Genomic DNA, 27,952 nt, shown 5'->3' with positions numbered 1-27,952 from the left:
CTGATAGTCAGTGGGCCCCTTTTGACTCAAAAACATAAAATCAAGTACGCTACTCGAACGTGACTCAGAAATCGAATAAAAATAAAAATCAAAACATGGCAACACTGGTGCTGTGCTGTCAGACGAGAAAACGGATCGTTGCACTTTATCAAAGAAACGCTGAAATCCGTAAAATAATTAAGTTTTCTATGGATCTAAAGTAATTAAATAATCAGTACTTATTAATTTTAATCATGTTCTGGAGCGGGAACTATATAGCTGTGAGGGAGCTAAATTCCTTGCTCAAAGAAGAGGTGCGTATATAGTTGAAAAATTCATGGTTATGAAGGGAGCGATGACTTGTATTTGCGGCGGATTTGTGAGTTTTACGCCCCGTTTTACGACCGGAGGTGGTTTGTGGGGGCCGGTGGCCGTGGAAGGCGGGTGTGTGTGGTGTTGTGGAGGCATGAAGTTGTGAAGTGACGTGATGATGAGTAATCTGACGTGTTTCAGAACGTGACGCTCACTCAGGTGCTGGAGGCAGATGATGTGTTGCAGGAGTGCAAAGCGGATAACAAGGCACTCATACAGTTGTGAGTACTCATTGGTTCACTTGAGCATCAGCTGATGTCTACCAAACTATGTCATATTTGCTGTTTAGCTTCTAAACTGGTCTATATCTTTAGTTTTAAAAAGTTTTCCTAAAATTATTAGTTTTGGTTAACTAAATAAGGACTAATAACATTTTTAAATATTTTGTATATATTTTGGCTTAAAGGAATGTGCATTTCTCAGTCAACACAAAGAATGTAAACAAAGTGCAATGAATGTCAATACAAATCATATGATTTTATGCAATTAGCTTTTAATTTAATAAATGCGCAAGCCTTATAATCACTACACTCTCTTATCATTGCAAATGTAAACATTGAGAGATAGAAAGATAGAGATCTTTATTTGCATACCAGATATATATTACATATATTACATATACGGACCTTGGAAAAATATCACACATCTAGATTATACATTTAATGTAATTTGTTTTCGGAAATTCTATATCATCCCCATAATTTGGATAACAGAAAGGCCTGGATTTCACACTTTAATTAGGATTTCTAATTTATGGGTGTTTTAAAAAGATAAAACTATATCATTTCTGGATTCCATACATGGCTAAATTATGGTCTAATAAAACACAATAACAACTTATTTTCTAGTACCCTTGTATGACTTAGAAACTTGTCTCATTCAAACTAATCCATTTTTTTTTAATTTGCTATGCTTAGGGTTATTATTCAAGTGTGATTTTTGCCAAATGCTGTACCTAGTTTACCGTAACAGGTTACATGGCCCTGGAGGGTAATTGGCCATAGGGATAAATTCAGTGCAGGTTTTATTATTGCATTGAAATGATATTTGTGATATTTTCAATCAAAAGGTACCTTGTCGCTTACTATAGGACGAAAATTGCTTGTATCTTTATATGAAAAACCTGTCAGAGCGTCCTTAAGGCTAGCGACAATGTGGTACCTTTTGCTTGAAAACAACACATTTGGTTGGTTTTAGCTAATCTTCCATGTTTTTAAATATTTTTTTTATTAGACTTCTATATGTTTTTCATGTGGGCGTAAGTTAGCCTCTGTTGTGTTAAATAAAATTTTGTTAAATAAGCTTCGATTAATTGTTTTGGGTCTCTGTCAGTATTTCTAAATAAAATAAATTATTTCAGCCTTACACGGCCTGACATCCTAGCCGAGCTCGTAACACTCATCACAGAGGAGCCCCCCAGGAATGTAGAGCTCAGCCTTCAATACCGGCACGCCACCATAGCCTGTGAGGTCCTCACATCCCAGCTCCCCACACTCTCGGACCGGCTGTCCATGGACACGGTGCAGATGCACAGGCTCTGTGACTTCATCAATAGGGATCCTCCGCTGAACCCGCTGCTGGCGTCATACTTTAGTAAAACTATTGAGATGTTGCTTGACAGAAGTCCTAAACAGGTGAGAAAAGTAATTAGTTAACTAAAAAGTACTTGGTTTCAGGTTGTGATATCAAGTTTGTTTACTTTACAAATATTCTCAGAGTTAACACATTTCAATGTTGATATTTTGTCTTAGAACGTAATAAATATAAGAGCCTCAGTAGAGAGTATCATTTCGTTCCATTTGGAGTTGAAACTCTAGGTCCATGTGGTCCCAACGCGCACAAGTTGTTTGCAGAAATCGAGAAGCGTCTGGTTGACATAACTGGTGACCGAAGACCTGGCGGCTTCCTCGCACAACGTATCAGCATTGCGATACAGCGAGGAAATGCCGCCAGCATCCTTGGTACAATGCCTCAAGGGTCTATTTTAGATTTATGCTAGTTATTAATTTTGTTTACGTAGTACCACTGTATATATCTTTTCTTAGAACTAAAATGGTGGATCTCATTTATTTAGTCAAGTGCCTAAATATCTTATATAATGCGAGGTTTAGACTAGCAAGAACTTGCATGCAGTTTTCATTACATTGCGGTATCTGATCAAACTTTTGAATGCAGTTTACCTAATAGCCGGCAATGTAACGTAAATTGCATGGAAGTTCTTGCTAGTCTAAACCTCGCTTAAGAATTTACTAAATAACTATCAAAAGCAATAAAAACTGGTCACTTTCTATGGAAATTTCCATACAAAGTTTTGCTGTTTGTTGATTTTTTCGTTGCATATATATTTTTGATACAGGACTGGTACTTATACCACATCGTGTGCCTCCGCGTCCTGGACTTCCTTAAGGCGAGGCGTGATTTCCTACCCAATCTGCTGCGGCATCTGCACACCTCTGCGGTGTTGGACGCGCTGAAATGCTTCATACGGCTTAATGATCTTTTCAATAAGCTCATTATGGAGGTAGGTTTGCTTTTGCAGGTGCCAATGTTATATAATGAATCTCAACGTTGCAATAAATATTAATAAAACTATTTTTACTAAATAATATTTTTGATACCTTCTCAATTTTGTGTAATGTATATTTTCTCCCACAGTGGCTAGAAGAGCACCAGTTCCTCGAAGCCCTAATCGCGATCATCTGCGGCACGCACGAGCCGCCGCCCCTCGCGCCGCGCGCGCCGCCCTGCGAGTTAGAAAAGGGCCAACAGGTAACTTTCATCATCATCATCATGTCAGCCGATAGACGTCCACTGCTGGACATAGGCCTCCCCCAAGGCTCGCCAGTCCGACCGATCCTGTGCCGCTCGCAACCACCGAATTCCCGCGACCTTCACCAGGTCGTTGCTCCATCTCGTTGGAGGCCTACCGGCAGTTCGTTTTCCGGTACGCGGACGCCACTCCAGAACCTTCCGGCCCCACCGGCCATCAGTTCTGCGAGCAATGTAACTTTACCTCCTAATAACTTTTTTGTCTTTTTATCTTTGTTACAAGCTTCTATTGCTGTCTGTATTTTTCGTTCAACAGTCAACTAATACTCAAAAATAGTTCTAACAATCCCAAACACATGAGGTTGCGTTGTTTTATCACAGGGTTGCAATGGCCACTTAAGATGACAATGATGTCATCCAAATTACATTAATATGTGAAGTTCCACCTCAATCAGATATTGGGAAGTGGGTCTAATTTACCTTGCAAGATTTAATTACAGACAACGGGACAGGTGAAACAAAATGAAAGCTTTTGAAAATCATATCTTGATTTTTGATAGGAGGAAAGCGAGAAAGCTGAGAAGGAGGCCGTTGAAAAAGGAGACTTGGACGCGCAAGATAAAGGTTCGTTCTACATCTTTTTAAATGTTTGACCGCTATCGCTATGTGTGTTTGTCTGCCTGTGGCACTATAGCTCTGCCATGTGTATCTGCTCTGCTCTGAATGCGTTTTTTTTTATTTGAAAGCAGGTTATCTAGCGATGGTTCTTAGACATGTTTCATCAATATTGGTTTAATCGTTTTTGAAATATCTAAGTTTGAAATGAAAATGTGGGTTTGATCGGTTCACAATGAATTAGTTTTATTATCTACAAAAGTGTTACCAACTAATCGTAAGAAATAAGCTATATAAATGCGATTTATTTAGAATTTATTTATTTATTTGCGGCATATAATATTGTTCCTTTATGAAAACATATAAGAAAAATAAAGTAATCATGATTATTGATACATAACGCAGAACTGATAGATAGACGAAATACATTATCTTTGTATACGAAGGACTAATGGAATTATTTAGAAAAAAAAAATGTGTCCGTCATAAAAAACGCGTCTGGGTTAGGTACTTAAATTTAAAAATGTTTAAAGACAAGTTTCCTTTTTTGTTCGAGCGAACCTGCAGGCGAATAATTAAATTAAAATGTTTAGCAAAAATTTGTCACATATTTCATCTTGTAGAAGTACGAGTAGACCCACCGGCATCTGAGCAGGCGACGGGCGACAACGCACAGGCTGAAGCGGAAGCGGAGGCTAAAGCGGAGCGGGCGGCGGAGCGAGTTCGCGCCATTGCCGCCGCCAATGCCGCCGCTCTGCTCACTGACATCATCCTTAATGGCTGTGTGGCCGATTATAGCCAGGTTTCGCCTGCCGGGATTACAAGGTAATTAGAACTAGAAATATTGTATTGTATTGTAGTTCGGGCGATTTTCCGCAACTCGACGACTGGCGCCTATTTTGCGTGACATGGGGGTTGGCTAGTCCTGCCAGCCCAGCTCCTCGAGGAAACCTATCAAACCTTTGATGTTGAGTAGGACCTCGGGGAGGTCTCTCGGGGATCCGAGATGTTTTGCCCTGTATGGGGCCACTCCGCTGCACTCCAGCACCACGTGAGAGGCTGTTTCTTCTGTCTCCATGCATCCTCTGCATAGGGGACTGTCTGTGACACCTGTTATAAAAAGATGTTTGTTAAATAGTCCATGACCTGTTATGACACTGGTTACCATGCTCAGTCGGGTCTTTCCTAATTGAAGGAGCACCCTTGTGAGCTTTCCGTTGATGCCAGGCATGGCTTGTTTGGCCTGTCTGCATCCAGTCTGGTTTAGCCAATGTTCTGTGTGTAGTTTCCCTGTACGTGCCAGCAGCATTGAACGTACCTTGCTAAACGGTATCGGGAGGATCGGTTCTGGGCCAATTGCTCCCGCACTCGATCCTTGCCTGGCAAGCTCGTCCGCAGCATCGTTACCCCGGGATCCGCTGTGTCCTTTGATCCATTGTAGGGTGATCTTATTGTTATGACATACCTCCATTAGTCGTTCGTGGCATTCGTGTATAAGTTTGGATGTGACTATATGGCTTTTTAGAGCCATCAAGACTGCTCTACTGTCGGAGAGTATGCGGATGGAGGATCCTACTACCTTCCTTGCAGTGATGGCAGCCGCCGCGTTTATGATGCCCATGCACTCCGCCTGGAATACCGAGTTATGGGCTCCTAGCGGTGTGGTGATTGACATGTTCAGGTCTTCTGAGAAGGTTCCAGAGCCCGATCCGCTGTCTGTTTTGGACCCATCAGAAATCAAATCATCAAATAGAAATATTTTTATTCGTAAAGGTAGCCAGGGGCCCGTTTCTCAAAAGCTTGTAACTCGTAATACAAGCGGATGTCACTTTTTGACAGCTTTTGTTAGAAAGGGACTACCACATGTAAGCTACAAGCTTTTGAGAAACGGGCCCCAGATCATAGAATTTGATAATTTTATGAAATGCCATTTTAGAATTGATCACTTCATGATACGGTTAGGATAGGTTTGACCTTTTCATAAGGTGGGCAATGGGCAACTGATGCCACCTATGCAGAGTTTAGCGTATTATTCCGTATTGGCAGGTCCCGCACCGCGCACGCGCTGGTGGCGCTGGCGACGTCTCCTCTTGGCGTGGGCGCGCTGCTGCAGGGCATGTTCACCAGCCCCGGCGCGGCGCGGCGCCACGCGCTGGTGCACGGCGCCAGGCTCTTGCTGGCCATGCGGGAGGACCTAGACTACAACTCTGAACAGTAAGTTTACCTAATATCACGCTAGATGGCGACGTCTCCTCTTGGCGTGGGCGCGCTGCTGCAGGGCATGTTCACCAGCCCCGGCGCGGCGCGGCGCCACGCGCTGGTGCACGGCGCCAGGCTCTTGCTGGCCATGCGGGAGGACCTAGACTACAACTCTGAACAGTAAGTTTACCTAATATCACGCTAGATGGCGACGTCTCCTCTTGGCGTGGGCGCGCTGCTGCAGGGCATGTTCACCAGCCCCGGCGCGGCGCGGCGCCACGCGCTGGTGCACGGCGCCAGGCTCTTGCTGGCCATGCGGGAGGACCTAGACTACAACTCTGAACAGTAAGTTTACATAATATCACGCTAGATGGCGACGTCTCCTCTTGGCGTGGGCGCGCTGCTGCAGGGCATGTTCACCAGCCCCGGCGCGGCGCGGCGCCACGCGCTGGTGCACGGCGCCAGGCTCTTGCTGGCCATACGGGAGGACCTAGACTACAACTCTGAACAGTAAGTTTACCTAATATCACGCTAGATGGCGACGTCTCCTCTTGGCGTGGGCGCGCTGCTGCAGGGCATGTTCACCAGCCCCGGCGCGGCGCGGCGCCACGCGCTGGTGCACGGCGCCAGGCTCTTGCTGGCCATGCGGGAGGACCTAGACTACAACTCTGAACAGTAAGTTTACCTAATATCACGCTAGATGGCGACGTCTCCTCTTGGCGTGGGCGCGCTGCTGCAGGGCATGTTCACCAGCCCCGGCGCGGCGCGGCGCCACGCGCTGGTGCACGGCGCCAGGCTCTTGCTGGCCATGCGGGAGGACCTAGACTACAACTCTGAACAGTAAGTTTACATAATATCACGCTAGATGGCGACGTCTCCTCTTGGCGTGGGCGCGCTGCTGCAGGGCATGTTCACCAGCCCCGGCGCGGCGCGGCGCCACGCGCTGGTGCACGGCGCCAGGCTCTTGCTGGCCATGCGGGAGGACCTAGACTACAACTCTGAACAGTAAGTTTACATAATATCACGCTAGATGGCGACGTCTCCTCTTGGCGTGGGCGCGCTGCTGCAGGGCATGTTCACCAGCCCCGGCGCGGCGCGGCGCCACGCGCTGGTGCACGGCGCCAGGCTCTTGCTGGCCATGCGGGAGGACCTAGACTACAACTCTGAACAGTAAGTTTACCTAATATCACGCTAGATGGCGACGTCTCCTCTTGGCGTGGGCGCGCTGCTGCAGGGCATGTTCACCAGCCCCGGCGCGGCGCGGCGCCACGCGCTGGTGCACGGCGCCAGGCTCTTGCTGGCCATGCGGGAGGACCTAGACTACAACTCTGAACAGTAAGTTTACCTAATATCACGCTAGATGGCGACGTCTCCTCTTGGCGTGGGCGCGCTGCTGCAGGGCATGTTCACCAGCCCCGGCGCGGCGCGGCGCCACGCGCTGGTGCACGGCGCCAGGCTCTTGCTGGCCATGCGGGAGGACCTAGACTACAACTCTGAACAGTAAGTTTACCTAATATCACGCTAGATGGCGACGTCTCCTCTTGGCGTGGGCGCGCTGCTGCAGGGCATGTTCACCAGCCCCGGCGCGGCGCGGCGCCACGCGCTGGTGCACGGCGCCAGGCTCTTGCTGGCCATGCGGGAGGACCTAGACTACAACTCTGAACAGTAAGTTTACCTAATATCACGCTAGATGGCGACGTCTCCTCTTGGCGTGGGCGCGCTGCTGCAGGGCATGTTCACCAGCCCCGGCGCGGCGCGGCGCCACGCGCTGGTGCACGGCGCCAGGCTCTTGCTGGCCATGCGGGAGGACCTAGACTACAACTCTGAACAGTAAGTTTACCTAATATCACGCTAGATGGCGACGTCTCCTCTTGGCGTGGGCGCGCTGCTGCAGGGCATGTTCACCAGCCCCGGCGCGGCGCGGCGCCACGCGCTGGTGCACGGCGCCAGGCTCTTGCTGGCCATGCGGGAGGACCTAGACTACAACTCTGAACAGTAAGTTTACCTAATATCACGCTAGATGGCGACGTCTCCTCTTGGCGTGGGCGCGCTGCTGCAGGGCATGTTCACCAGCCCCGGCGCGGCGCGGCGCCACGCGCTGGTGCACGGCGCCAGGCTCTTGCTGGCCATGCGGGAGGACCTAGACTACAACTCTGAACAGTAAGTTTACCTAATATCACGCTAGATGGCGACGTCTCCTCTTGGCGTGGGCGCGCTGCTGCAGGGCATGTTCACCAGCCCCGGCGCGGCGCGGCGCCACGCGCTGGTGCACGGCGCCAGGCTCTTGCTGGCCATGCGGGAGGACCTAGACTACAACTCTGAACAGTAAGTTTACCTAATATCACGCTAGATGGCGACGTCTCCTCTTGGCGTGGGCGCGCTGCTGCAGGGCATGTTCACCAGCCCCGGCGCGGCGCGGCGCCACGCGCTGGTGCACGGCGCCAGGCTCTTGCTGGCCATGCGGGAGGACCTAGACTACAACTCTGAACAGTAAGTTTACCTAATATCACGCTAGATGGCGACGTCTCCTCTTGGCGTGGGCGCGCTGCTGCAGGGCATGTTCACCAGCCCCGGCGCGGCGCGGCGCCACGCGCTGGTGCACGGCGCCAGGCTCTTGCTGGCCATGCGGGAGGACCTAGACTACAACTCTGAACAGTAAGTTTACATAATATCACGCTAGATGGCGACGTCTCCTCTTGGCGTGGGCGCGCTGCTGCAGGGCATGTTCACCAGCCCCGGCGCGGCGCGGCGCCACGCGCTGGTGCACGGCGCCAGGCTCTTGCTGGCCATGCGGGAGGACCTAGACTACAACTCTGAACAGTAAGTTTACCTAATATCACGCTAGATGGCGACGTCTCCTCTTGGCGTGGGCGCGCTGCTGCAGGGCATGTTCACCAGCCCCGGCGCGGCGCGGCGCCACGCGCTGGTGCACGGCGCCAGGCTCTTGCTGGCCATGCGGGAGGACCTAGACTACAACTCTGAACAGTAAGTTTACCTAATATCACGCTAGATGGCGACGTCTCCTCTTGGCGTGGGCGCGCTGCTGCAGGGCATGTTCACCAGCCCCGGCGCGGCGCGGCGCCACGCGCTGGTGCACGGCGCCAGGCTCTTGCTGGCCATGCGGGAGGACCTAGACTACAACTCTGAACAGTAAGTTTACCTAATATCACGCTAGATGGCGACGTCTCCTCTTGGCGTGGGCGCGCTGCTGCAGGGCATGTTCACCAGCCCCGGCGCGGCGCGGCGCCACGCGCTGGTGCACGGCGCCAGGCTCTTGCTGGCCATGCGGGAGGACCTAGACTACAACTCTGAACAGTAAGTTTACCTAATATCACGCTAGATGGCGACGTCTCCTCTTGGCGTGGGCGCGCTGCTGCAGGGCATGTTCACCAGCCCCGGCGCGGCGCGGCGCCACGCGCTGGTGCACGGCGCCAGGCTCTTGCTGGCCATGCGGGAGGACCTAGACTACAACTCTGAACAGTAAGTTTACCTAATATCACGCTAGATGGCGACGTCTCCTCTTGGCGTGGGCGCGCTGCTGCAGGGCATGTTCACCAGCCCCGGCGCGGCGCGGCGCCACGCGCTGGTGCACGGCGCCAGGCTCTTGCTGGCCATGCGGGAGGACCTAGACTACAACTCTGAACAGTAAGTTTACCTAATATCACGCTAGATGGCGACGTCTCCTCTTGGCGTGGGCGCGCTGCTGCAGGGCATGTTCACCAGCCCCGGCGCGGCGCGGCGCCACGCGCTGGTGCACGGCGCCAGGCTCTTGCTGGCCATGCGGGAGGACCTAGACTACAACTCTGAACAGTAAGTTTACCTAATATCACGCTAGATGGCGACGTCTCCTCTTGGCGTGGGCGCGCTGCTGCAGGGCATGTTCACCAGCCCCGGCGCGGCGCGGCGCCACGCGCTGGTGCACGGCGCCAGGCTCTTGCTGGCCATGCGGGAGGACCTAGACTACAACTCTGAACAGTAAGTTTACATAATATCACGCTAGATGGCGACGTCTCCTCTTGGCGTGGGCGCGCTGCTGCAGGGCATGTTCACCAGCCCCGGCGCGGCGCGGCGCCACGCGCTGGTGCACGGCGCCAGGCTCTTGCTGGCCATGCGGGAGGACCTAGACTACAACTCTGAACAGTAAGTTTACCTAATATCACGCTAGATGGCGCTGAACCCGAAGCGGCATAGCCTACATCGCGCTAACGATTTTTTTATCGGAATTGTTAAGATTAGGAATATGTTTTCTTTGAGAGGTTTTTGGGTTCCCTACCCAAAGGGTGAAAACGGGACCCTATTACTAAGACTCCGCTGTCTGTCTGTCTGTCCGTCTGTCATCAGGCTGTATCTCATAACCGTGATAGCTAGACAGTTGACATTTTCACAGTTGATGTATTTCTGTTGCCGTTATAACAACAAATACAAAAAAAAATGAATATTTAAGTGGGGCTCCCATACAACAGACGTGATTTTTTTGCCGTTTTCTGCGTTGGCGTTGGCCGGTTTTTTTGTCTATTATTCACAATCTTCACATGGTTTCACTAAGAAGCGCCCTTAAAAGTATTAGGGTGGATCGATTCACGAAAGCTGGTACGAATGGAATGAATGATTGAATAAAAATATATCTGTGTGTATCAGATAAACCAATAAAATGGGGGCTTTCACTATATGTATCTAACTGTACCCGATATATGTGTCGGTCACACAATGACAGATATGATTCGTTTGGTTCCCTATTGTGTTGCAGAAAATTTTTTGACATATTTTTGTATTGCATGATGTTACTTGGCAGAAATGTTTGGCAGAAATACCTTTCGCATAATATTACTTTGCAGAATTTCTTTTTGCAGAATATTATTTGGCAGAAAGCCCTACCCTAACCCACTTAATTCTGCCAAATGAATTTTATGCGAAATGACTATTATGACTAGTATAGATTTATGCGAAAGTATTATTCGACTTAAAATTTTCTGCGATACGTGTTATGCGAAATGTATTTCTGACAAATAATATTCTGCCAGATGAGGGGAACCCGATTCGTTTCGTTCATTCCATTCGTGCCAGCTTTTGTAAATAAACTTTGTACTTCAAGTAAAGACGATTATGGACGTCTTTGCCGGTTAACGGGTTAAAACGTTTTCAAATATTGTAGTTGATTTATAATAGTATTTTATACAATCGTGATATAATAGAGAGCTTTTCAGTCGAGTACCGTGTTTAAGCAACGAAGCTTGCTGAGTTGCTTAAGTTAAGGTACGAGATTGAAAAGCTTGATTATATCACTATTGTATACAATACTTTTTCTACGAGACAAAAAAATAATAATTTCAACTAGTAGAATCATATAGGTAAACAAACCAAAAGTATACAGCTAAGATACGCGAGCTGCCGCGGCCCGCGATACCTTCATACAGTTCATACCGATGCCCCGGCCGCCGGGCTCGGCGCTCCCGGCGGGTTGGTCAACGACACCTCCTCGTAACTCATGAGGCCCTGGTACCTGCTCCTTGCTAAATTCAATTTTAAGACAGTTTTTTTCTCGATTTTGGCCACCGTAGCCTATGGAGACTAACAAGCAACGCTAAGTGGTTTTCGTAGGGTATGGATGTTGCTATATGAAGGGTGTCACATGCGCGTTTCTGACTTATGAAGCAATTGTTTTTGCTACAACATAAAATAAAATGTTTTTGTTGGCCAACCAATCACAAAGCAGATGCATTGAATCGAGTCTCCTCGAAATGTATGAAGTTCTATTTTCAAAATTTTTATAATTGACTAAACCGTATCGATAAAATTCTTATGCTTGAGTCGGAAGTGCCATAGACTATCCAACGTTGAAAAGAGTAAGGTTGTAGTGTTGCATGTGAAGTTGTAATACACAGATTATACTCGACGAGTAGAAAAAAGTGTTTACAGTACATATGGTGTTACTTTCTCGCACTAGTGCATAAAGAGCACTTTTCGTGCATATGTCGAAAGTTTAAAGGGCCATATGTACTGTAAAACGTTGTACGATACACGTGCGAATAGGTAATTCGCAACTCGTGTCGATTTAAAACACTGTAGATGTAGATGTAGTGTAGGGACGCCCGGCCGGAGGCAGGCGGGCTGTCGATCACGTGTCGCGTTCATTCAGCCCAGTTCCCTGAAGTTGGAGCTGCAGGTTACTGTCCCGGCGGCATTCCCACACTATTCTCCTCAAATCTTCTTGTTTTCCTGCAGAACAGAAGGACATCTTTAAGTTCGACATCCTTTAGTTCATTCTCTTTCAGCGTGTCTCTACCGAATATATTATATCGCGATGCCGCATACATAATACACTCTGCTAGTAAGTGAAAGCTAGTCTCCTTCTTACCACAATGTGGACAGGAGGCGTCTCATAATTTAAAATGAATACGGGACTTAATCGCGTACAAACTTATGTTTATTTATGGCCTGACGTTTCGAACGTGACGTTACGTTCGTGGTCACAGACAGACTGGCGAGGAATTGCATCAACATCTTCTTGCCGCGCGGGTTACCCGCACTTGATCTTGATTATTTATTTTATTTTTTGAGGAGGCGTCTCTGCTGATTTCCATTATCTTAAGGTGTCTGTTGAGAGTGTTATGACCTGTAATGATACCTGTCAATAGTCTTAGACTGCGGTCGTGTTTTAATTTATCGCCACTCGTTTCGAATTTCCTCTTTTCCGCACTTGTATCGTAATAGCTATTTATGCAACAAGTGCGGAAATCATCTTTACGCACGTGTATCATACAATGTTTTACTATGCATTGTGCGAGTAAATAAAAAACATATCATGGCAAATAAGTTGAATTATTAAAAAATTGAAAACAAAAAGCACTAGTGCGGAAAAGTAGTACTTTCCGCATGATATGGCTCCGTAGGAAACACACTTTTCGAGCACATGCATTGTAAATAACTATTTTGTTAATAGGGGTGGGTCAGGAGGGTCCAGCACTCGGAACAGTGTGGAGTTGGCAGTGGCACCGCATTTGCCGCTTTTGCACACGGCGCTCTTGCAGGCGCCTGAACCTTATATGCATGTAAGTTAAGTGTTATGTGTTATGTGATTTGAATACTAGTTTTTTGGGTTCCGTACCCAAAGGGTAAAAACGGGACCCTATTGCTAAGTCTCCGCTGTCCGTCTTTCCGTCTGTCTGTCACCAGGCTGTATCTTATCAACCGTGATAGCTAGACAGTTGAAATTCTCACAGATGATGTATTTCTGTTGCTGCTGTAACAACAAATACTAAAAAGTACGGAACCCTCGGTGGGCGAGTCCGACTCGCACTTGTGTGATGTGTGTTGTTTTTTTACTACAAACTCTTTTTTTAGAACTTTTTTTGGGTTTTTCTTACTCAGAATCGTAGGCATTATCACGCTTTGGTATGAACTGTTATTACGTATTAATGCCTGATCCAAAAAGGGGCGTTATAAGTTAAACACGTGTCTGTTTTTGTTGTGTTATCATAGCTCTCAAATTACCGATATGAGTGTGATTTTTTTATAGAAAGTTGTCTCCGGAGATGGTGTTTAGTTATGTTTGCTGGAAATATCTCAGTTTTTTTTTAATTATTTTTAGTTCTATTTTTTTTATTCTACGTCGGTGGCAAACAAGCATACGGCCCGCCCGATGTTAAGCAGTCTCCGTAGCCTGTGTACGCCTGCAACTCCAGAGGAGTCACATGCGCATTTATTTGTATGTTAAAAATTATTCGAATTTAATTGAATTTAAACTGTTGTGAGACTAACATTAAATAATTTTACGGTTTAGACTCACTCGTTTTTAGTCACTCGCGCGACATGAACCGTAAAATTATTTGAAAATTATTCATTGAAATTCATCGTCATCGTCATGGGCCTCGGAAAAAGGCGTCGCGCGAGAGCTAAATACCCGTTTGGTTACATTTTTGGGTCGCCTTTAGGAAAATGGCGTTCCTAATTCCGTATCGATTCAGGAGCCATCATTATGGGAGGCGCCGACGGACGGCGGCGGGGGCGGGGGCGGGGCCGGAGGCGGGGGCGCGGCGGTCACCGTCCCGGCCGGGGCCGCGGGGGACGCCGTCACCACCGAGCTGCACGCGCCCGAGCGGGGCGGCGGCTCACCACCACCGTCACCACCATCACCGCCACCATCACCGCCACCACCGCCGCCACCACCACCGCCCGCCGAGGCACCGGTGCCACCCGCAGAGGCTAATGACGAACCTGCCGAGCCGTCTGAGGGATCTACCGAGGCGATGGCGGAGGGTAAAGGAACGTCGGCTACAGAAGTACCGACGGAGGCGCCTAAACCTCCTCCCGCACCGCGAGTGGCGGTGGGCGCGGCGCGTCTACAGGTTAGATATAGATGTACCTTCCTATCCTGGCAATTTTTAGGGTTCCGTATCCAAAGGGTAAAAACGGGACCCTATTACTAAGACTGCTGCCTGTCTGTCCGTCCGTCTGTCACCAGGCTGTATCTCATGAACCGTGATAGCTAGACAGTTGAAACTTTCAAAGATGTATTTCTGTTGCCGCTATAACAACAAATACTAAAAACAGAACAAAATTTAAATGGGGCTCCCATACAACAAACGTGATTTTTTCCTTTTTGGGCCGGTTTTTGAGAAAAGGATCCAACCCACTGAAGTTAAGAAGGTTAGAAAGTGAGTCATTCTAAATGGCAAATCACAACAAGTTTTAGAAATCTCAAATATCCACAACTGGTGTTTTCAGAGAACTATCAAATCTATGTTATATAAAATGGCCAACTTTAAGACAGGGACCCGTCCACTCCTTCCCAGAAAAAGCCTTTAAATGGCTTAGTCGTTTATCGAATAGCCCCAACGATTTGCTTTCCCTTTGAATTGTTTACCCCTTCATTTTGCTTAGCTCTAGGAAGGGGTTTCCCTTTCAGATTTACCGCTACAATGAAAGGGTATCCCCTTCCTAATTTAAAAAATTATGACACTTGTACTGTCAACGCGCTAGACACCCAGTCCTTCAATTTAAATTTACAAACATAAATTTAGTAATATTGATTCTATTTTTATGAACGGAAAGTTAAAAATGGCTTATATACGCATTATAAACAATACCCCTTAAATTAAAATTGAAATATTTATTGCAGACCGTGGTTAAAGAGATTAGCGCTTAAGGGGCCCACTGACTATCAGTCCGCCGGACGATATCGGCCGGTCAGTTAGAACAAAAATTTGACAGTTCCGAACAACTGACAGGCCGATATCGTCCGGCGGACTGATAGTCAGTGGGCTCCTTTAGGAACGGGTATCAGACATTCGAAAAGAGATCTGCTGACCCGTATTATGAAGCGCTTAAGAAGCCTAATGAAAGGGTTTTAGTTAGCAACGGCTTTGGTAAGCAAAGCCTTCCGAAACACCCCTTCCAAAACCCTGGAAAGGGATACCGGACCGGTCCCTGCTTTAATAGCCGCAATTGTACCTCCAAATGTCGAACCATGTCGTAAATAATTAACACAAGATTATATCTTGACTCTTCCGTGATATTAATTTCTTCTTGCGGTGTTCTTTATTCATCAGTCATCTCTGTCTGTCTGTCAGGTTGCAGCGTTGCTGGCGGCATTATGTGGCTCGGAGGTGAATGAAGTGGCTTCCACTATGCTTACACTAGGTAAGTATTAACTTTTTCGTAAACATTCTAAATGGTATTTACTAAGAAAGCCATTCAAATAATATATATTAACCCTTTATTGAATCGAATCGTGGTCAGGGCATTCATTTGTGCGTTTATCATAAATATTGGTCCCTAAGTTATAAATGTTTTGCATCTAAGTATAATAGTTTTCATAACTGAGTAAGCTTTATTTAGTGGATGTAATAAGCATAGTTTGTCAAAGGACTGTCTCATTTCAAACATAGACAGAGATAATCATACTATCTTTGTCTTACACAAGTACTAGCACCCAAAAAAAAAGGATGAGTATAGTTATTTTGGTTCTTATTTACTGCCAATTTGGTTTGACCTTGACATTAAACTCAAACAATTTACCATTGACAGGTACTCCAGGGGTTCTTATCGACATGTTCTTCGCGCACCCGCACAACAACTTTCTTCACGCGCAAGTCCTCGTTATGGTCCGAAACGCGCTGTCTAACCGCGCTTACAGGACGCAGTACGCCCGTCACGTAAGTAATTATATTTTTATTTTATTTTATTTTGGTACATGGAAAACCAACAACGCTATACATATAAAAAAACTATAATAGAATTAGAAAGCCAATTATAATTAATGTAATTATAAACACAGAAAACAATAAACTGTAGAATCGCGACGTACGCTCCAGGGTGGGTCACTCTGTGTATGGAGAAAAAAAAAATCGTTGTTCTTCGGGCATAGTTAAAGTTTCGTAATAATGCCAGTATTTCAATTTATTTTACAATCGGAATTAATTTTTTGCCTCAAAGTTTACATATAAATATTGTTATATTTTGTATGGTCTGCAGAGTGTATCTACAGCTGTGTGCAATATAATAGCAGTCAATAGGAAATGAAAATTAGGGGAAAACTATAACTTTAGATTTAGATCAATTATATTGGATCTTTGTTTATAATTCTTCTGCATTGTTCTTTCTTACATTGTTTCAAAATTAACTGTAACCTTTACTTAAATAATACTGGAAGTATTCAAAAAAATATCATGAAAATCGTATTTTTTACTACCTCGCGGAAATTCTTATAAAAACGTAACAACCTACGAAGAAATACAATTTTGTACTATAATTGTAATTTAGTATCTTGCCTATTTATTCCAATCAAAGCTTTACACCTAAACTCATGTCATTTTTTTTCTATAAGACGATTTTCGTCTCAGAGTGTACTAGTAGACTACTAGTAATAGTCCATCGTTGATCATTCGGACTTTGTTGTTAATCCTTTTCCCTAATTTATGTCCACTTGAACAACACCTTTAACTCTTCATCATTGCTCCGTCTCGTCTTAGGAGACAACAAACCCTGCTAAAGGAAACAAACAAAATTTCTGCAAATCCAAAGCTGCCCGGCTTCTCGGAATTTTTCTGTCCGCCTAGGCTACGCTTAAAATCCCAACATCCACCATACAATACGGCACAGGAACTTAGAGCAGCTTTAACATCAAAGAGGAATGTAGAGAGGACTGGATTGCTAACTTGCCCAGGGCATCCCATGCCAGCTACGATCCCACCCACAAACAGCAAGGTTTTTCGGCGCCGAGACAGGAATGGTGCCAACTAAATAGACTCCGCACTGAAAGCGGGCGATCCGGAGAATTTAAATTTAAGTATGGGTGGCGAGATACACCGAAGTGCGACTGTGGAGCACCTGTACAGTCCATTTACCACATTGTCCGCGAGTGCCCTAAAAGGAAGTACACAGGAGATCTTCTGAACTTACTTAAGTTAAGCGAAAACGCAGCCCATTGGGTGAAGAACATATTAATTTGTAAATTTGTAAAGCGACCATGAATTGTAATATTCCATACGACTAAATAAATAAACTCTTCATCATGGGTCTCGCATCTTTGCATTAAGATTTGCGATTGCTCAAATGGTCACCCAGAAAAGAGCGGGTAAATTGATACTGAACTATTGTTACAGATATTGGAAGAGTGCGACTTATTCAACAGACTAATGGACATTTATGAAGAAAATGAAACGAATAGGTAACTTATTAACATTTGTTTAAACTTTGTATCACTTACAAGGTTTCGAGATGTTAATACAATGTCAATCTAATAAAATAACCGGACATGTGCGAGTCAGACTCGCCCACCGAGGGTTCCGTACTTTTTAGTATTTGTTGTTATAGCGGCAACAGAAATACATCATGATCTGTGAAAATTTCAATTGTCTGGCTATCACGGTTTATGAGATACAGCCTGGTGACAGACAGACGGACAGACGGACAGTGGGGTCTTAGTAATAGGGTCCCGTTTTTACCCTTTGGGTACGGGCACCCCATTTTTTACACCCTTAAGGGATGATTTCGGGGATAAAAGTTATTCTTTATCCTTTCCCACAGCTCAAACTATCCTCATACCAAGTTTCATCTAAATCGGTTCAGCGGTTATTGATTACCCATACAAATTTCCACCCCCCTTTTCACCCCCTTGAGGGGTGAGTTCTGGGATAAAAAGTATCCTATGTCCTTCCCCGGGACTCAAACTATCTGTATACCAAATTTCAACTAAATCGGTTCAGCGGTTTAAGCGTGAAGAGGTAACACACACACAGACAGACAGTCAGACAGACAAACTCGCATTTATAATATTAGTCTGGATAGTATGGATATTTTGGTGCAGGGGAACGGCGAGCAGCCCCCGCGCCGGCTACATGGGCCACGTGGTGCTGCTGCTGCGGACGCTAGCCCCCGAGATAGAGGAACGGACTCCAGCCGCGGAACGATGGGCGTCATCTTCCATAGAATCGATTATTAAACAACTTGATACGCCACTGGTACGTATACAATACTGACAAAGTCAAAGTCAAAGTCAAAGTCAAAATATATTTTTATTCAAATAGGCCTAGCAACAAGCACTTTTAAATGGGGTTGGCCGGTCGAAATAATTAGCGGATGGAGCCAGCATAACTTGCCCTGTCAATCCCTAGAATTGTGTCAAATTTTTGTTTTTTTAATGCCCTGGATGCCAAATCCTCCAAGCCAAAAAGCCAAATCTCATACAAAAAGGGGCAAGCTATGATGGCGCCATCTCTGCAAACCTTTGACAGTTGCCAACCCTATTGACATACATTTATGATTCATGTTGCTTATTAGTCACCGGCAAGCTCGGCCGAATCGCACCTTCCTATACAAACGTAGTTCCGCTCTCATTATAAAACTACGTGTTGGATTGTAATGAAACTTCGCACATACAATGACATGAAGTATATCTAGTCTCAAATTAGTTAATATAGCTCCAGTTGATAAAACAAACTGGCAACGCCATTGTGAATATTTCATACATTTTTCTAATTAGTTTTAAGTTTATTTTATTATCTCACACACACCACTCGAACGCACCTATTATATATTTATACCTGGCAACATACTTTCCTATCCCCTACTCCTCGCATCCAACCGCCAGTGCCACAAAAACCTATCACCGCGCGCGAGCCTAAAATTGGCTCTCATCTAAATAAACTCAAAATCATGTGAAAAAGTACTCCATGCCGCCCTGTGAATTGTGAACTGAATAAAGTTTATTTGTGCGGAAAGAAGAAACTCAAAATTGGAGTCGGCAGGTCATCAAGTATCGAAGGTTGGTTTCCCGTCCCCTCCACAAACGAAATAGAGCAAAAGAAAGTTTTGTATAAAAAACTTAAATTCGCTGTATTTTTTTACTATGGTATCTGAAGCTACATAAATTAATTACAGACATAGATATACCTTATCCTATTGTAAGTACAAAGTTTCAGAGCAATCTAGCTACTAGTTTTAAAATGAGAGCGGAACTACGTTTGTATGAAAAAACCGAGCTTGCCGGGGACTCTTATGCTGTCAAATAATAAAACGTTATTTTGTCCATCGATACATTAGGAATATATACCAGTATAAAACTATCAAAGGTCACGCAAAATAGGCGCTAGTCGTCGAGTTGCGGAAAATCGCCCGAAATACAATACAATACAAAACTATCAAAGTAGTTTTGTAAGTTAAATATTCAACTTACACTTAATATTTTTTTCATTTTCAGGGCGGTTACTACCCCTCTGAAAACACGTATGAAGTCGAGGTAAGTTTTGAATTGTCTAAATTATCAACATAATATCAGCAGCAGAAGTTGCTAAGCGGGCGAGGTGTTCAAAATTACCTTGACACGCTCTTATTCTCTTAACAATAAAGTCGCGTCAAGATCATTTTGAACACCTCGCCCGCTTAGCAACTTCTGTTGTTGACTGTTCACACGTGCAACATATATAATCATTTGATTGTCAAGAGGGCGCTGTTATTTACATGTATAGGGTGACAGTATGAAAAAATTAGTTCCGGTGAAATTCCGCAACATGGCGCGTGATCATATATTCCTGGTCAAGCATATATACATTGTTTATACTTTATACGATCTATCGTTCTTAACATATAAATTAATTTGAGTGAAACTGTAAGAAGTATTAGATCAATTTAACTGACTTAAAAAACGGACTTTGGATAGTTATTTCTATTTTTATATTATATGGTTATTTATATATTGACTACTTGATGAAGTTTATATGTACATTGTGTAAAGCTAATAAGCTTTCGTTTCAGCCGGAAGGCATGGTCGAGGTGGAGAGTCGTCTATACAATCTCTCAAATGTGAGTAATACAAATGTAAGTAAAATGAGGCGAATATAATGTTAATGAATAAATAATTGTGCTTAATATAAAAAGTATAATATCCACTTTGAAAAAATCTCGTATCCCATACATAGATACAGATGTAGTGTATAATTGTTTTTCATCGTATTTTCTCGGAAACGTTCGTATTTGTCATGCTAGTTCAGTCAACGTCAGTACTTTTTGTACCGAGACTGACTGAAATAGCAAGACACGTTCGTACGTTTCCGTGAAAATATGATGGAAAATAATTATACACTACATCTGTACCACATTTTTCTTTTGATTGACAGAACAAGAATTTTTCAAAGTAGTGTCGATATAAAATTTAACGATTCAGATACGTCTGGTAACTCAATTCCTTACTTCTATCTTTTATATACGGTGGCAAAAAACTAAGTGCATTCCCGTTGCCAGGGAGGTTTTGGGATTATACTGAGCAACTTTTACTATGGGACCAACCCCGAAATCGAGAAAAAAAAATTTGGCTGTTTCATACATTTTGGCTGGTCCATTTTCTATGGGAGGGTAATTTTTTTTTTGCGATTTCGTGTTTGGTCCCATAGTAAAATTTGCTCAGTTTGCCACCCTGTATATACTTGTCATTTTAACTTCCCATAGCTAGAAGCGTTGCTTCTAAAAACGACAGAGTAACTTCCGCGCGGTAATTCATTGTTTGTTCCTTACCTCAAAGTCTTGTTTCACGTGCGACTTCCATATTTTTATAAGCTTAATATTCTTCTATTAAACTTATTCTTCTATTTCCCTTCAGTATAGCGGCTTCGCCACCGATGAAGATTTTAGTGAGGTATGTGTGGGCAATTAGGCATAGACTAATAACACTAGACCGCCAATCCCCTTGACCAGCGCATGTATTGCTTAACAATTTACAACTAATACAGTAAAACTTGGTTAAGTGGGACCTGGATAAGTGGGAAACCTCTATAGCTGGGACTCATGGTGCGGTCCCAACAATTTAGCATTTAATTACCTCTGTTAGTGTGATTAAACAAACCTCTATAACTGGGATTAGTTGTTTCGATTTTATAGCCACATTTACCTCTATTATTGAGACAGAAAGTGTATTTTACCTCTTTTACTGAGACTGTATTTAATAGATTACATTTGCATAATTGTTTTTTTAGAATGTTATAGGAATTTACCTCTGTATCTGATACAACGTCAATCTGTGACCTCTCTAATTTGAACTTTATTGCAGATAAATTTCCGTATTTTTACTAACTCACTTATCCAGGTTTCACTGCACAAATAAAACAAACACAACAATTAATAATTAGACGCGAATAAAACATTTGATTCTTGATTCGTATTACAAGCGGAAGGAGTTAAAATAGAGTTCCGGTTATAATATTAGCTTAAAATTTTTGAGCATTAGACTTTTCGTTCGTCGCGACATCTAGTGTCTAGGTGCAGTTCTGATAACTCCGCTATTTAACGCTAGATGTCGACTACGAAAATTAGCAGCCTTTTTCTTACGCGCTGGACAAGGGGATTGGCGGTCTAGTGTTATTAGTCGGTGTGGGTACAATGTAAAGAGTTTCTACTGTTTTATTTTGATCGAGTGTGTTCTAAATTCTTTTTTTTTTTCAGGTTGCGTCGTCGGCCAACATGAATAAGTTTATGGAGCTGAACAATCGCATGTGCGAGTGAGTGTGACAGTTTCTTAGTTATTTTTTTACACAAATATATTAATGTTCTATTATTAATATTATTATCTTGGTTTATTAGCTTCGTTTTTAAAAATGTGATACAATTTTGTATTACCCACACTCTTCAAAACCGATAGAAAGATTGCCACTCAATATAATTAAAATAAATTAGAATTTGTGGTGAACAAAAGAAGCTAGCGTTTTCAGTAACGCCTTGCAATTAATAATAAAGAAAGTTCAACTTTATAATAATGGTCTTTGATTCAAAATACAATGCAATTGATGGGACACAAAAAAGTTGAAAGGACGCTGAAAATTCATAGAAAACTGTAAATCTTTCCATACTATCGACATCATACGTGGCATTTCATCACAGAAGGGTCCTCATGCTTCAAGTGCAATGAGGACCTTTTTTACCTGAAATTCTGATAGAATGGTCCCATGAAGTATAAGAACCCTTCTCTGATGGAAAGCCACATATTTTGACCATCTATTTGTAAAATTGGCGAAGTCTTAATTAACTTGATTTTATATTCTGCAGCCAATCGGACATGTGGGACGACGCGCCCGAAGGCGAGGCGGAGGAGGAAAGAGACAGAGATAGGGAAGACGACGCGGGTGAAAAGGACGACGATGACGGCGAGGCGAGGACCACCGTGCACGATGTCCTTGCGCCTGTTAGCCGTAAGTATACAGTGCGGGAGGGAAAAGGACAGTGATAGGCAAGACGGCGCGGGTGAAAAGGACGACGATGACGGCGAGACGAGAGCCACCGAGCACGATATACTGGCACCTGTTAGCCGTAAGTTTACAGTGCGGGATGGAAGAGGACAGAGATAGGCAAGACGACGCGGATGAAAAGGACAACGACCAAATCTTTGCATTTTCAATAAGATTTGGTAAAAAAAAAACTAGATTAAGAAACCGTTTACATATAGTGTTTATAATATTAAATCTCTCTTCCAGCATGGGAAAGCTCGTTCGAAGAATCCAACATGGCGGGCGAAAGCTGGGCCCAGTTCTCCGCCGACGCGTTCGGCGCTCCTATCGACCCGTTCGCCAATACCGACGCGTTCGCCAAATCCGACGCGTTCGCTAACGACGACTTCGTTAAGTCTGACGCCTTCGCTAATGACGCCTTCGCTAATGACGCGTTCGCGAAATCCACGTTTACGAGTGATGCGTTTAAAAAGGAATTCGATAGCGCAGCGTTTAAGGAGAACTCGTTTGGTGAAGGAGGCAGTGAGGAGTTCACGCCTTTCTGGGGCTATCAGGATAAGGGAGATGGTAAGTAATTTAGTTTATTTTTAGCTTGCCACTTTTAACATTTAGGTGCTGGGCAGCATCCGCTCGTGTGTACCCCTTGCATTTCATTAGTGTCAAAAGGGCCTCTAAGTGTTGACTTCGGCTCCGCGCACGCCTCCCAAAGGACCAGAACACCATTGGTCCGTGATGGGAAAGACAAGTGATTGAAAATTGTTTTGCAAAACATATATGTAACATTGTAAAGTTAATAAAATAATGCTTGTAAAAACTAATAATGACTAATAAATTCCAGATGTAAACGGCACGAGCGGTGTAGAGCAATCCCTCCACGGCCTGCGGCTTGATGCTATGGATAAACCACTAGATGAATTAAGCAGCTCTCTGGCTGACAACCTCCGTACTGCTATGAGTTCCATGACGCCCGAGGTGAGGTCTAAAGTAAGTTATGTATAGAATGAATGGTACGAGTGTAGAGCAATCGTTACACGGCCTGCGGCTTGATAAACCACTAGATGAACTAAGCAGCTCTCTGGCTGACAACCTCCGTACTGCTATGAGTTCCATGACGCCCGAGGTGAGGTCTAAAGTAAGTTATGTATAGAATGAATGGTACGAGCGTAGAGCAATCGTTACACGGCCTGCGGCTTGATAAACCACTAGATGAACTAAGCAGCTCTCTGGCTGACAACCTCCGTACTGCTATGAGTCCCATGACGCCCGAGGTGAGGTCTAAAGTAAGTTATGTATAGAATGAATGGTACGAGCGTAGAGCAATCGTTACACGGCCTGCGGCTTGATAAACCACTAGATGAACTAAGCAGCTCTCTGGCTGACAACCTCCGTACTGCTATGAGTTCCATGACGCCCGAGGTGAGGTCTAAAGTAAGTTATGTATAGAATGAATGGTACGAGTGTAGAGCAATCGTTACACGGCCTGCGGCTTGATAAACCACTAGATGAACTAAGCAGCTCTCTGGCTGACAACCTCCGTACTGCTATGAGTTCCATGACGCCCGAGGTGAGGTCTAAAGTAAGTTATGTATAGAATGAATGATACGAGCGTAGAGCAATCGTTACACGGCCTGCGGCTTGATAAACCACTAGATGAACTAAGCAGCTCTCTGGCTGACAACCTCCGTACTGCTATGAGTTCCATGACGCCCGAGGTGAGGTCTAAAGTAAGTTATGTATAGAATGAATGGTACGAGTGTAGAGCAATCGTTACACGGCCTGCGGCTTGATAAACCACTAGATGAACTAAGCAGCTCTCTGGCTGACAACCTCCGTACTGCTATGAGTTCCATGACGCCCGAGGTGAGGTCTAAAGTAAGTTATGTATAGAATGAATGGTACGAGCGTAGAGCAATCGTTACACGGCCTGCGGCTTGATAAACCACTAGATGAACTAAGCAGCTCTCTGGCTGACAACCTCCGTACTGCTATGAGTTCCATGACGCCCGAGGTGAGGTCTAAAGTAAGTTATGTATAGAATGAATGGTACGAGCGTAGAGCAATCGTTACACGGCCTGCGGCTTGATAAACCACTAGATGAACTAAGCAGCTCTCTGGCTGACAACCTCCGTACTGCTATGAGTTCCATGACGCCCGAGGTGAGGTCTAAAGTAAGTTATGTATAGAATGAATGGTACGAGTGTAGAGCAATCGTTACACGGCCTGCGGCTTGATAAACCACTAGATGAACTAAGCAGCTCTCTGGCTGACAACCTCCGTACTGCTATGAGTTCCATGACGCCCGAGGTGAGGTCTAAAGTAAGTTATGTATAGAATGAATGGTACGAGCGTAGAGCAATCGTTACACGGCCTGCGGCTTGATAAACCACTAGATGAACTAAGCAGCTCTCTGGCTGACAACCTCCGTACTGCTATGAGTTCCATGACGCCCGAGGTGAGGTCTAAAGTAAGTTATGTATAGAATGAATGGTACGAGTGTAGAGCAATCGTTACACGGCCTGCGGCTTGATAAACCACTAGATGAACTAAGCAGCTCTCTGGCTGACAACCTCCGTACTGCTATGAGTTCCATGACGCCCGAGGTGAGGTCTAAAGTAAGTTATGTATAGAATGAATGGTACGAGCGTAGAGCAATCGTTACACGGCCTGCGGCTTGATAAACCACTAGATGAACTAAGCAGCTCTCTGGCTGACAACCTCCGTACTGCTATGAGTTCCATGACGCCCGAGGTGAGGTCTAAAGTAAGTTATGTATAGAATGAATGGTACGAGTGTAGAGCAATCGTTACACGGCCTGCGGCTTGATAAACCACTAGATGAACTAAGCAGCTCTCTGGCTGACAACCTCCGTACTGCTATGAGTTCCATGACGCCCGAGGTGAGGTCTAAAGTAAGTTATGTATAGAATGAATGGTACGAGCGTAGAGCAATCGTTACACGGCCTGCGGCTTGATAAACCACTAGATGAACTAAGCAGCTCTCTGGCTGACAACCTCCGTACTGCTATGAGTTCCATGACGCCCGAGGTGAGGTCTAAAGTAAGTTATATATAGAATGAATGGTACGAGTGTAGAGCAATCGTTACACGGCCTGCGGCTTGATAAACCACTAGATGAACTAAGCAGCTCTCTGGCTGACAACCTCCGTACTGCTATGAGTTCCATGACGCCCGAGGTGAGGTCTAAAGTAAGTTATGTATAGAATGAATGGTACGAGCGTAGAGCAATCTCTCCACGGCCTGCGGCTTGATGCTATGGATAAACCACTAGATGAATTAAGCAGCTTGTTGCCCGACAACCTCCACTGCTATACAGTATCAGAATTTCTGTTGGAATTTTAGATAAAATAGCTCCTTATTGCACATGAAGCATAAGGACCCTTATGTGATGGAAAGCCACAAATAAAGAAATAATCTTCTTATAGGTAATAGCCAACATCGTAAACGCAAACATGACGCCCGCGCTCGACGTTCCGCTCGACGTGCCCAACGCGTCCAATCCCACAGCGAGCTCCAACGCGTCCAACCTCACAGACGTCTCCAACACGTCCAGTACGCCACCGAACGAACCATCCAACACACCAAGTGAAAGTGAAAAAGTCAGTGATAATGATTCTAAAGATCAAAATCAGGTTCAAGACCCCTCCGAGAGCTGATCCTCTCGTGGTGGTTAGTTTGTAGTGGCGGAGCGTCCGTACCTCGACACCCGCTGTGGAGGGAGTTGAGCACAATCCTACAGTATTGAAGCCAGATTACCGGCTTGGCGTGACGCGCCACCACTGGTAGTTCGCGGGCCTTCGGTCGTATACGTAGTGAAAATGGAACATGTAAGATGGAATATTCATTTTAGTGATAAGTACCTAACCAGGGCTTTAAATAGGTCAGCCAAAAAGCGTCTGTGTGGTTTGAAATTTAGAATTGAATTTTGATCGTCATAGCTCGAAGGATTAAACACAGACCTTACTATTATCTTGTGTCTATTTTCACTTCGAGCGCCAAAGACCCTGGGTAAGGATGCAATACTTAATTCCTTGTTCAAACTCTGAGCCATAAATGTATGAATCGTTTGGTCCTAGACATGGTCGTATGCTTTACATACGCATTTTATCGTGAACATATAGTTAATTATGCGCGTGCGATAGAGATAGGAACAGGCGGGTAAATGTACAAGATTTCCCCTGGTAAACGTCCGTTCTTTAGCTTGCTCAGACTCTATGTTTTTGCGTATGTGAAATAAATTTCCTGTATAACATTAAATTTCATACCAATATTTTTTTAACACCTGCCTTAGATTTGACGTGTCATACATTTATCATTCCAATTTGGCAATATTTCGCTATGTATAGCTGATTATTGGCTGTGTTTCTAATTATAATATACCTGGGAACAGTAGGGGCTGCGGCGGGTCCGAGCCTAGAGCCTTGCGGTACTCCGTGCGACAGACGAGTATAAATTAAACTTAATCGCTTTGACATAAGGTTTATTTTTACGCTTGTGAGATATCTGATGACTATAAACTGTTATGTGTTGACACGAATTGGTACGGTACGGAAAAAACTTAAACATGGCAAATCATATAGCTAAGAGAAAAAAAGGGCGTTTTCTAAAATAAATATTGAAAACCTGATTCTCACAGATCCTGGTGTTTTTGGGTTCTTTCAACTCGGAATCACTAGCATATTCAATCCTGATGATAAAAAAATGTCCTAAAAATTTGTATGAAAATTGTACATTCCACTGCGTCACGCACATACAAGTGAATAAAATAATCACACTAAAACGTGACGTAATGGAATGGAAATTTTGTGACTCCTTTTTTTAATGGCAGGATGGAGAATGCTGTCGATTCTGAGTAGAATGAGCCCAAGAATGTCCAGATTTGAAAGAATCAGGTTTTCAATATTTAATTTTAGTAAACGCCCATATTCCATTTGGATCTTAGGTCGCGGACTGAAATCAAGACCGCATTTGGTCGAGCGCAATAAAACTAGATCTATTTCTTAACTAAATAAGCCCAACAGCACCTCTATAGTCCATGTGAATAGCGTTCCATTTAACAACTATTGGACAATCTAAATTGTCAATAACAGTGTTGCGGGGGCTGTCCCTAACATGGCGCATCAGGAAGGCCACTCTCTTGCGCATTATGGCTTGGAAGCTATCGACACGAGCAATGTAGCAATGAGAGTTTTGAATGATTCACGGTTAGTTTCACTAGACTTATATTGACCGGGATATAGACCGTGAATAATACAAAAGATAATCACGGTCTATATTCCGGTCAATATAA

At 44.6% G+C, this 27,952-nt stretch overlaps 2 protein-coding genes across 4 annotated transcripts in view; one reads left to right on the top strand and one right to left on the bottom strand.

Moving 5' to 3' along the window:
- The window catches only part of LOC134744846 (cathepsin L-like), a 480,196-nt gene that overhangs the window by 21,043 nt on the left and 431,201 nt on the right, over window positions 1-27,952 (bottom strand). The gene's annotated exons all lie outside the window — the stretch shown is intronic.
- Window positions 127-27,827, top strand: LOC134744905 (uncharacterized). Its single transcript, XM_063678852.1, has 47 exons — window positions 127-293; window positions 493-572; window positions 1,712-1,985; window positions 2,708-2,872; window positions 3,007-3,120; window positions 3,681-3,744; window positions 4,359-4,560; window positions 5,782-5,914; window positions 5,975-6,055; window positions 6,140-6,220; window positions 6,305-6,385; window positions 6,470-6,550; window positions 6,635-6,715; window positions 6,800-6,880; window positions 6,965-7,045; window positions 7,130-7,210; window positions 7,295-7,375; window positions 7,460-7,540; window positions 7,625-7,705; window positions 7,790-7,870; window positions 7,955-8,035; window positions 8,120-8,200; window positions 8,285-8,365; window positions 8,450-8,530; window positions 8,615-8,695; window positions 8,780-8,860; window positions 8,945-9,025; window positions 9,110-9,190; window positions 9,275-9,355; window positions 9,440-9,520; window positions 9,605-9,685; window positions 9,770-9,850; window positions 9,935-10,074; window positions 12,875-12,983; window positions 13,899-14,279; window positions 15,504-15,573; window positions 15,961-16,088; window positions 17,538-17,602; window positions 18,242-18,395; window positions 19,634-19,672; window positions 20,188-20,250; window positions 21,029-21,064; window positions 21,868-21,923; window positions 22,468-22,610; window positions 22,893-23,213; window positions 23,485-23,618; window positions 26,088-27,827. Exons 1-47 carry the CDS (start codon window positions 234-236, stop codon window positions 26,316-26,318), a joined length of 5,106 nt encoding a protein of 1,701 aa, XP_063534922.1. The 5' UTR covers window positions 127-233; the 3' UTR covers window positions 26,319-27,827.

The sequence above is a fragment of the Cydia strobilella genome, chromosome 10, assembly GCF_947568885.1.
Source record: "Cydia strobilella chromosome 10, ilCydStro3.1, whole genome shotgun sequence".
In the NCBI taxonomy this organism is placed as follows: Eukaryota; Metazoa; Arthropoda; class Insecta; order Lepidoptera; family Tortricidae; genus Cydia; species Cydia strobilella.
This window is presented reverse-complemented; position numbering and strand designations above follow the sequence as displayed.